Below are 11,172 nucleotides of genomic sequence, written 5' to 3' on the forward strand. Positions count from 1 at the left end.
ACCGCGAGATCATGACCTGAGCCAAAGTCGGACGCTTAACCGACTGAGCCACCCAGGCGCCCCCACAGTAGGTGTTTAATTAATAGCATAGGATGATGCAATCACCTGGCAAGAAGACTCATCAGGGAACCTAAGGAAAAGAACAGAGTATCTCTGAAAAATGAACACAGAAGCCCCGAGGGGTCCCACTACCCTTGCCTGGGGACTCCAGTCATGCCCCTCACTTCCCTTCCCCCACCACGGCTAATCCCCCGGTATGACCAGGGTCTTCTGCTGCTCAGACATCTCCCATGGCTCCCTAATACCCTCAGAATACAGTGGGGCTCCTTCCAACATTCCACAAGCTCTCTTTGGCCAACCCTTCCTGCCACGTTGCCCGTCCTCGGAGCTTTCTGGCCACCAGACCTTGCCCAAATTGTTTCCTCCCCTGGATCGTTCTCCCCTCAAGGCCTGTGCTTGGCTCCTACTCATCCTTCATTCAGTTCCCCAGCTCAAGCCCCTTGTCCACACTCGCACTCCCCGCACCGGAGCGTTGTCCAGCTTTGTCCCTTCGCGCCTCTGAAGACCGGCTGCACCCTCAGGTAGCTGAACGTCCCTCTCCAGCCCCAGAGACACTCCAAGCCCTCCAAGTACCTTTCCTGCTCCATAAAAGATGCCCCCCTTTTCCGGCCTGTCTCCCAGCCAAGGCCTGGATGTGAATCCCTGGGCCACGCTCCCAGACGCAGCCAGCAGGTGGCACTGCGGTCCCGCCGATCGAATGCCTCAGAGCCCCTCCCCCTAGCCCGCCTACTGCTGGCCCCTCCGGCTTCCCCACCTTTGCCCCCCACCCCCACCTGCCAGGACCGGGCAGGCCGCAGTCCTGCTCCAGCACAGCACAGCACAGCACAGCACGCAGGGCCCTCTCCAAGGGGTACTGGTGCGCTCGGGGTCCGCACCGGTGCTAAGGTGGGGCCACGGCCCAGACATTCCCCAACACCTTAGCCTGGACAGTCCCCTGGGGGCCGACCTGGGAGCCCTGGCCACACATCACCGGGGCCGCGCCCCAAGCCACCAGAATAAGCCCAGCCTCAGGCAGAGAGGAAACTTCAGGGCCAGCCAGCATCCCAGCAAAGGGCACCTAAGGTTCAAGGGTGGGGCTGCTGGGAAGGACTGAGAAAACGTGGGGTTCAGAGACGGCCCAAGCAGGGCCCGGGAAGGGCCTCCCAGCCCACAGGAACCCGGCCATAGCCCGGAGGGCGAGACCTCCGCCTTGGCTTCCCCCCCAACCCCCGGAACAAGGGTCACTCAGCTCAGGACACACTACGCCCGCCGCCCCAAGTCGCGGGCGGTGGGGACAGTGGCCGGCTGAACACCACTGAGCCAACACGGGTCTTGTAGGTGTCATCACTTTTATTCAGGTTTTCGAGCACTGGAAGAGCAGTAACACCTGTGTTCTCAAGATCAGAGACCGAAGATTTCCAAAAGCCTTCAAATAAACTCCTTCTCTAAGTACAGGGACAATTGGAATCATCTTAAACCAGCAATAAAAAAGTAAAATATAAACTTTTATTTAGAATTAAAGCAAATACTTCAGTATCACAAACACAATATTAAACTTCAGGAAATATACTGCTAATTTGGAGTGAGCATTTATTTGCACAATCACAACATGCGGACACACCCAGCAGAGGCGAGCACCCTGCCGCCCGCGCCCTCGGCGAAGCAGTCGGTCACGCCGGCCACGCAAAGCAAAACACGCAAAGGGACCGCAGCGAAGGCTCCGAGGGCTCCGCGGCAGGGCGGCAGGGCGCCAGGGCGGCGGGCGGTGCCGCCACTACTCCTCCTCCCCCGAAGACTCTCTCTCAAACGTGTAGGCCATGAAGCAAGCGTCGGGTCTCTTGGGGACAAGGGGATGCCCCGGTCTCACAATCTCAAAGCCCAAAAAGCTGAAGGTCCGGAGCAAGGCAGCTGCAGGGGAGACACCGTCAGAGACACCGCCGCCCTGGGGCCGCGCGCGCCCATCACCAGACGCCCGGAGGCTCCGGTGCTGGGGGGGGGACGACACCCTCTGCCATCACCTCTGCACACCCAGTCGCCCCCCCCCGGGGAGGACCCCCACCTCTGTCATCGCGGTTCTTGTGGAAGCAAATGAAGACGTGGTCGGCGTGGAGCTGCTCCTCCGCGAACTCCAGAAGAACTGCGAAGCTGAACGGCCCGCGTGAGCCCGCTGGCCACGCCCCCGCCCCTCCCCCCCACCCGGGGGGGACAGCCCCGGGGCCCCTACCTGTCTTTGCTCCCCTCGGGCAGGGCCCCGCCTGGGATCTCGATGTAGAGGCAGCCGCCACTCAGCACCGCTCTCCAGTCGATGTGCTTGGAGCCCGTGAGCCTGGTCTGGACGTTCAGGACCCTCGTCTTGTTGTTAGACGTTAGTTCCTCTGTTACATTCAGCCGATTATCCTGCCGGGCGCCCCAAGTCCGCACCTGGTATCTGCGCAGCAGCCAACCCGGAGAAGAGCCCCCCCCCCGCCCCCCGTCCCCCTCCCCCGGGGCGCGCGGACATCTGGACGCGGTTGGGGGAAGGGGCAAGTGGCTCGGGACCGTGGCTCCCAGGAGGCACCGCGCGGGCAAGCAGGTGCGCCCCCCCCCCCCCCCCCGGCGGCGGCGCGAGCATACTCACGGAGTAAAATAAATTAGCTGAAAGATTGTGATCCCTCTGACTATTCCCTCGCCCACCTGGGATCTTCAGGGGTGGGTGAGGGACATCAGGAGCACCACCGAGGCCCTGGACCCAGGTTACTACAGCAGTTAGGAGCGGTGACGGAGGCCCTGGAACTGCAGCCGACGGCGCCGGTGAGCCGGGCCGCGGTGACACCGGCGCCACTTCCGCCTGTCAGGGCGGCGCCGGCACGGCGACCCCGCCGCCGCCGCCCGCTCCCGTCCCCCCCACCCCCCGAGGGCCTCAGACCCGGACTCGGCCCCCGCCGCCACTTCCCGTTTCTTCCCCAACCCGCTCCACTTCCCCTTCTCCCTTCGTCGTCGGCCGGCCCCGCCGGGCTCGTGGGGTCCGGGCGGCACCCCGGGCGGCCAGCGGGGCGCCCCCACCCCACCCCCCCGCCGGCCCCGGGGTTGCGTCATCTCGCCGCCGCGGCCCTCGGCCCCGAGGGAGATTTTCACAATCGGCGCAGCCCGAGCGCCAGCAGCCATTTGCTGCGCGGCGTAAACAGGCTCCGTGGTCGCCTCCATCTTGCGCGGCTCCCATCCGGGGCCCCCCGAACCGCGGCCGTCTACGTGGCGGGGTCCCGGGGGTGGGGGTGTCCCGAGGGCAGCCGCGCGGCGGCGGCGACGGCGGCGGGGGGGGGGTCCCCGCGGTCAACGACAGCCGGCCGCGCCCGCACAGCACGCACTCGCGCGGGCCCGAGTCGGCCTCGGGCCAGCCCGCCCCCGACCCGCCCCCCCGGCCCCTGACACCGCGCCCGCCCCCCCAGATCAGCGCACAGCGCCCCGCGTCCCAGGGACTCTCGCGCCCCCCAAATCCGATCGCCGCCGGGCCCCGGGGACCCCTAGGGGCCGCCGGGAGTAGCGGGGGGGGGGGGGGACAGTGGGCACCCGCCCCGCCCCCGCCGCGATTATGGCCTCGACAAAGGGGCGGACCTCGGGCTCCCCGGACTTCCGTGGCCTGCGCCCCGCGGGCCTGCGCGGCCGCGCTTCTGGAAGCTTCGGGCGGGGGCGGGGCGCTCACCTCTCGCTGCTGCGGCCGCCGCGGCTGTGCAGGCTGAGGAGCGGCATGGTGCGGCTGGCGTGGACGGTGGCGCTGGGTTTATCCCCCTCCTTCTCTCTGGCGAAGCAGTGGCTGTTGAGGATCCGCTGCAGGGAGGATTTCACCATCCGGCCGCTGGGGTCCGAAACCAGAAAACCTCCGCTGCGCTTCTCCGCGCCGCCGCCGCTGCTCGCCGTTCGCAAAATGGCGCCGCCGCCGCCGCCCGCCTTTATAGGCGCTGTGTCCGGGCCACGCCCCCTCGCCGTCTGGAGCGCGGCCGCGCGAGGGGGCGGGACCACGGGGGCCCCCGGAAACGCAGGCGTGCCCGCCCCTCTCGGCGTCTGATTGGCGGGAGGCCGGGGTTGGGGCGGGGCCGCCTTGGGCCCTGCCCCCGCTCCTGACGCCGCTCTGCGGGCTCTCGGGGGGCGGGGCGCCGTGGCCCGGAGAACGCACTGCGCGTCCCCCCCGCCCGCGTCAGCTGGGCCTGGGGGCGGGGCACCTCGCTCAGTGCGACTTCGGGAGGCGGGAGGCTGCGTCTCCGCCCTGGTTCCCCGTTCCTCGTCCCTTCCCTCAGCGGGTCCCCTCCCCCGGCCGGCACGGGGCGACGACAGAGGCCCCCGGTATTTGCGGGAGGGGTCCCAGAGCCACCCCCCCGGGCAGGATTACCTGCAGGAATCATCCCGAAAGAATCGGGCCTAACGAGGGTTTTCTGCTTTCGTGTTTCACGTTTTAAGACGGCTGCAATTAGAAAGCGAAGCTTCAGGGTTAGAGACGCATTTGGCGGACTCGGACGGAGCCTTACCCTCGGGAGCTCCGATGCGGGGCGTCCCCGCGGGGAAACTCATCGTTTGACGCGTGCACGAGATCCGCCGCGGGCAGAAGTGCCACTCCCCGCGCTTAAATGCAGGAGCGCGCTCTCTGCGAGCTAACTCTGGGATTTATCAGGGAAAATGCTGATTTTTGCAGGTCCTGCTTTGTTTCATGGTCTTGGGTTTCCGGCACATTTACATAGAGGCTCCGAACGAAGGGTTTCGTAGCATTGAAGCCGCTCCTATTTGGTTTTTGTCTTCACAATTCCTGCCTTTCGTTTTAATTTCATTCTACTATGTCCATTTGGGTTAGAGCCACAAACTTTTCCCCAAAGGGACCTTGAGTGATTGCCAGACCAGCAGGAGCTCACTCTCCAGAGCACGTACGCTGAACCCCGTGTGTGTCTCCGAATTCCCTTCCATGCCCATCGCACTGTTTGTTATACAGTAACTCCCAAGGAAAACAATGTCCAATTTACAGCTTCCCTCCATGCATCATCAAGACTCCCTCTAAACTGTTAAGGATTGCATGTAGTGGGCCAACCAAAGAATTTTCCTGGGAAAGAATATTTAAGCCATGACTTTGTTCAGAGTTGCAGCTCCCAGTGAAAATTAAAAGCAGGTGGATTGCTGATAGTGAACTTTCTAATCGTTTTCCATTGTTATGCAGAGACGCATGCTTTGGTTGTGAGGGCTCCCTCCCACCCACCCTGGGGTGCTGCTTCAATATTCTCACTATTTGTAGGGTTAGTATCTTTGTTCTAACGAACGCCCTGTTTTCTTGACGCCAGAAGAGCCCCTGAGCTTTGAAATCTTTTCTCTTCCTTTCTTTTTTCTTTTTTTTTTTTTTTTTTTTTGGTCTCTTGATGGCTCTCCAGTGTTTTGCACTGACGAGTGATTCTGGGCCAAGAGTCCGGAATCCAGACCTGCCACTGGTCACTGGGTCACATGGTGTTTACTCCCCATGCCTGAGGCCAGAAAGTGACAGAGGTCACAGTTGAGCCTCAGCCCCATGGGTGACCGTCTTGTGCCGGGGCAGAGTCTGGGGAATAAGATTCAGCCCTCTTCAGCCCACAGGGAACCAGCAGGAGCCTCGAGAGGAGAGACCCAACACCCAGGTGGGGAGGGCCCCTTCTTCATCGACAGGTTTTGTGCCCTTGCTGGCCAAAGCACTCTTCTAATTCGGAATCGTTGTGGGTGGAAAGCCGGGGCGGGGGGGTGGGGGGCGTAAGCTCTCAAAAAACAAGTTGCAGCACCTTGCAAAAGAGCGGAGCTTGGAGAGAAAAGGGGGTTCGTGTGGGGTGGGGTAGGACAGGCCAGGGAGAGCCAGGGAGAGTAGCCGCAGGGGGCAGGGCATCCTAAGGCCTCCCAGCGCCGTGGCGGGGATATGGGAGCAGTGTCACTCACCCTCTCGGGTCTGGATCTGGGGGACAGCTCCCTCTGCATGCTGTCAGGGAGGTAGGGGCGCCCGGGATGAGGAACATGTTCATCAGCCTCACTGATGACTGTGGTGGGGGAGGGGACCCAGGCGCCTGCCTCCACCAAGATTGCAAACACTGAGGCCGGGTCACAACATCCTCCCAGATCTCATCTGGCACGAAAAGGCTTGCTTGCTGTCACATCTTGGTCACCGCCCGCGGTATTCAGGTGCTGAGGCAGAAATTGATTCCCACTATGTACAGTAGGGCCGGTCACGCCTGGGGGTGTCCCAGGCACTGGCGGGGGAGGGGGTTGAGCATACCCCCGGTCCCCACCACTCGATGCCGGGAACCCCTTCAGTTGTGACAGCCACAGATGTCCCGAGACACCGCCCCGTGTGTCGCAAATGTCATGTTTTCCTTTCTGTCTACTCTGGGCGCACCTGCAAATGTTGTCTGTGAGGGAGGAAGCTCCTCTGTCGGAAGAGCACAGTGGAGGAGAGCTCCCGATCAGCACAGGTGCTCAAGGCAGCCCCCCACCCCGGGCTGGGCTTGCTGGGGACCAAGACGGAAATCAGACTGTGGGGGCCTGTGAGAGGCGAGGGACCCTCAGACTGCAGGGTAGGAAAGAGGCATATCAGGGAGGGCCTCGTGGAGGTGGTGAGCTGAGCTGCCGGTAAGGACAGCAGAGGATGTGGTGCCCGATGGCGAGCCCAGGCTTCATGTCCTGGTGAGATCAGTGTGGCGAGGTCCGATATCTGGGGGCGCCAGGGAATCTGAGGGTCTCACTCTGATTTTTAAAAAGGATGTGTAGAGTATAGTTGGCTGATTAACAACCTCCCCCTCAACATCCTCGTCCTAGTTCTGGAATGTGTGAATGTGTCACCTCACCTGGTAAAAGGGGAACGAGGCAAAGCCCCCGAGGCGGGGGTGGCCCTGGGGCCCCGGGGGGGGGGGGGGGACCAGCCCTGCCCAGGCCTGGGCGTTAGGACTTCTGACCCCAGAGCTGTCAGAGAATCGATGTGTGTGGTTTTAAGCCCTCAGTTGGTGGTGATTTGTCACATTGGCCCCGAGGGACTCCCACTTAGAATGATGTCAAGGTTCAGTATGTGGGTCAGTGACGTGGGGCGTGTGGCCACGTAAATTCCGTCCAAACGCACGGATCTCTGGCTCATGCTGAAGCATTTCAATACCCGCAACCGGCTTTGCAATAAAAATCCAGGGGGTCGCCTGGGTGGCTCCACTCGGTCGAGTGTCTGACTCTTGATTTCAGCTCAGGTCGTGATCTCACGGTTCAAGGGTTCCAGCCCCACGGCGGGCTCTACACTGACAGCGCAGAGCCTGCTTGGGATTCTCGCTCTCCCTGCCTCTCTGTCTCCCTCTGCCTCCCTCAAAATAAATAAACTCTAAAAATAAAATAAAAAGTAAACATAGGAAAAGCTTGGGTCCCCGTTCATCAGGTCCACCTGGCCCTTTCTCCCATCCTCACTCCCAGGAACGAGACAGCAGGAGGGTCTTGGCCCCTTGAGCAGGGAGACGGGACCTAAGCAGTCACCGGCCATTCTGAACACGTGTCACCCAGCCCGGCTGTGCGTCAGGCCCAAGGGAGGCTTCAGACGGCTGCAACCTGGCCACGGATCCACACAGGCGTCTGCGGCCGTGCGATAAAGCACGGGACACCAAACCGTGCTGGTGATGTGGTGACAGGCCGGTAAACACGCGGGTTCAAACAACCGGAGGGGGCGTCGACCAAGAAACGGGCGCGGAGTATCTCACACGGGCCAACTGTGTCTTTGTCTCGTTGATATACGCTCTTCCTTATTTCACTCTACGGTGCCCAAGTGTTTTCACGAAGGTTTCGTTTTAGAAAGAAAATGATCCACAGGCTGCCACCCGAACGTAACGGTGGCACCGTTCTTGGTCCCGCCCCGTGTGGCCCGCACCTCTGTTTTTACCACGCTTTATCTTCGTTTCTGTAGAATTTCTGTTGCTAAATACAAGAGCAGCCGGTGGGCGTGACTCTTGATCTCGGGGTGTTGAGTTCGAGCCCCACGTTGGACCTGGAGATTACTTAAAAAGGAATAAATACAAGAGTAGAGGAAACTAAATACATACAGGCATGTTTCTTACAGACATTTCTTTATATATATATATATTTTTTTAATTTTTTTTTAAATTTTTTTTTCAACGTTTATTTATTTTTGGGACAGAGAGAGACAGAGCATGAACGGGGGAGGGGCAGAGAGAGAGGGAGACACAGAATCAGAAACAGGCTCCAGGCTCTGAGCCATCAGCCCAGAGCCCGACACGGGGCTCGAACCCACGACCGCGAGATCGTGACCTGGCTGAAGTCGGACGCTCAACCGACTGCACCACCCAGGCGCCCCTTTTTTTAAATTTTTTTAATGTGTATTTATTTTTGAGAGAGAGAGAGAGCGCGTGAGCTAGGGGAGGGGCAGAGAGAGGGAGACACAGAATCCGAAACAGGCTCCAAGCTCCGAGCTGTCAGCGCGGGGCTCGAACCCGCGAACCGCGAGATCGAGACCTGAGCCGAAGTCAGTCAGCTTAACCGACTGAGCCCCCCAGGCGCCCCAAACCATAACATGCTCCTAAGAGAAAAGAAAGCGTAGTTTATTAAACAAGATGTTCAGATCCTCACGGATGATGCTGGTTTTTAAAAAGTGAACACGTAAGTGACGTCACCACGGAGGGTCACGGAAACAGCGAGGAAAGAATCCTCAGATGTTGACAGTGTCTGGGTTGGGACGGGGGTACGCTGAGCTTGCTAAACATTGTCCTCGCCGAGCTCGTCTACGTTTTCTAAATGTTCGGGCTTTGTCGTGTAATAGGAAGGATGCGCTCTGTTTGGGGGGTGCGGGGGGCCGCTGGCCTCAGCTATGCGGGTGGGCACATTTGTCAGCTTTCACGGTGGCTCCTGGGGGGAACTTACTCGCTCAGGGTGTATGCTGCTGGTGACCCACTGTTCCAGTCCACCTCCCCTCAGGGTCCCGAAGGGGCTCTCGCTTTCCAGCTGCAAACCCCTGGGTCCAGGTCTCAGGATGAGCCTTCGAATATGGAGAAGAGAGCCTAGAGCCCCCCAGAGCAGGGGACCCCTGCTTCTCTGCACGGTCACGTGGGGAGAAGGAAGTTTGGGGATGTAGGTGTTTCTTGCAGCTGCCGTAACTAATAACCGCAAAATGAGGGACTTTAGTCTGGGGGCAACTTCTGGGGGCAGAGTCTGGAACCCAGGCATCCGCAGGGCGCCCTCCCCCTCTCTCCCCTAGAGGTGGGGAGGGAAGGGGGAGGGGGGAGGGTCCTTCCTGCAGCTCCTGGTGGCTCAGACATTCCACCGGTGGCCGCGTCCCTCCGTGTCTGCCCCCATCATCTCCTCCCCGCGCGTGTCTGTTTCCAAAGTCCCTTCTCCTTACCAGAGCCCCATCCTGAGAATGTCACAGACAGGGGGGGTTGTAAACAACAGAAATTTATTTCTCGGTTTCGGAGGCTGGGAGTCCAAGGTCCAGGCGTCGGTAGATTTGGTGTCCGGTGGGGGGATCCCATTCCCGGTTCGTGGACGGCTGTCTCCTCCCTGTGTCGTCATGTGGGGAAGGGATGGGGAGAATTCTCTGGGGTCTCCATGAGGGCATTGATCCCATCCACGGGGGCGCCAGCCTCACGACCCAATCACCACAAAGGCCCCACCTCCAAATACCGTCACGCTGGAGATTAGGTTTCAACATACAAATTGGGGGGGGGGGGGGACACACGCCTTCAATCTGCAGCGGACCCCAGTTCCCAAGTAAGGCCACGTCCTGAGGTTCTGGGTGTTAGGACTCGAGCATGTGTTTGGGGGGGGGGCGGTACAGTGAACCCAGTACCGGGGTCAGAGGCATGTCCCAAAGATCAACCTTCGTCAAGGGGCCTCATGTGAGCCATGGGGGTGACCAGGGAAATGTGGGAACGGGTCCCGTAGGGCGAGGGCCCTCCTGACTGAGTGCAGGCATATTTCCCACAAGTGTATGACTTTTACAGCAACCATGGGAGCCCGGCTGTGTGAAAATTGATTGGGATTCCACGCGGGGGCTCTCTGAGCCCAGAGACCCCTGTCCCAAGTCCTGATGCTCCTGTTCCCATGCTGCCTCCCGGGAGACCTGTTTGCACTGGGAAATTACTATGACAACCAACGTGTGTCTGGGGTGGAACCCACTCACTAGGTTCTGTTCTGATGGCGCGATATATTCCACCGTGTTTTGACAGTTTAAATTCAACAGGGTCTCCTCCTGGTGCCGCTGACGTCGGGGCGGGTCACCCTGGGGGCAGAGCAGCGTCACCGGCCCCACCAGCCACAGATGTCCCCCCCCCACACACACATGGCTCAGCATGGGGCAGAGTCACCCCGGCCGAGAACCACAGACCTACGGTTACAGAAATCGTGTCTTTTCACACATTTTAAAATATATGGCTCATCTATGGTATTTAAAAGGTTTTGGAGGGGCGCCTGGGTGGCGCAGTCGGTTAAGCGTCCGACTTCAGCCAGGTCACGATCTCGCGGTCCGTGAGTTCGAGCCCCGCGTCAGGCTCTGGGCTGATGGCTCAGAGCCTGGAGCCTGTTTCCGATTCTGTGTCTCCCTCTCTCTCTGCCCCTCCCCCGTTCATGCTCTGTCTCTCTCTGTCCCAAAAATAAATAAAAAAAAAATAATAAAAAAAAAAGGTTTTGGAGGCTTTCAAAATAAGCTTATGACTTTTTTACTCTGACAGTTCACGTTAGTTACTCAGTTAGGGTTCTGTTTATCCAGACAGCTCCTGTGGAAGGTGGGGACATTTTTGGTTTTTTTTTTTTTGGTCACTTGGCATGCCACTTTGGTAACTTCCAATGTATGTTTTGGTCCTGTCCAGGTAAAGTGGTATTTTAAGATTCTACATGAGCTCACGGGGCTCGTCCCCTTAATTCTGTCATACGAAATGGAATTCATTGTTATGCAATCTTTAAAAATTTTTTTAACGTTCATTTATTATTGAGAGACACGAGAGACAGAGCCCGAGCAGGGGAGGGGCAGAGAGAGAGGGAGACACAGAATCCAAAGCAGGCTCCAGGCTCTGAGCTGTCGGCCCGGAGCCTGATGTGGAACTCGATCTCACGAACCGTGAGATCATGACCTGAGCTGAAGTCGGGGCTGAGCCACCCAGGTGCCCCTCTTCACACATTTTAATA

At 59.6% G+C, this 11,172-nt stretch overlaps 1 protein-coding gene across 1 annotated transcript; it reads right to left on the reverse strand.

Moving 5' to 3' along the window:
• Positions 1-1,531: 1,531 nt before the first annotated feature.
• On the reverse strand, positions 1,532-3,961 carry OAZ1 (ornithine decarboxylase antizyme 1). Its single transcript, XM_086699603.1, is given in 6 exon segments — positions 1,532-1,947; positions 2,099-2,184; positions 2,264-2,436; positions 2,657-2,743; positions 2,745-2,811; positions 3,719-3,961. Coding segments are annotated over 6 exon segments (693 nt in total). The 5' UTR covers positions 3,865-3,961; the 3' UTR covers positions 1,532-1,813.
• Positions 3,962-11,172: the final 7,211 nt, after the last annotated feature.

This window comes from Puma concolor, chromosome A2, assembly GCF_028749965.1.
Source record: "Puma concolor isolate L17-30 chromosome A2, mPumCon1.1.hap2, whole genome shotgun sequence".
Lineage (NCBI taxonomy): Eukaryota > Metazoa > Chordata > Mammalia > Carnivora > Felidae > Puma > Puma concolor.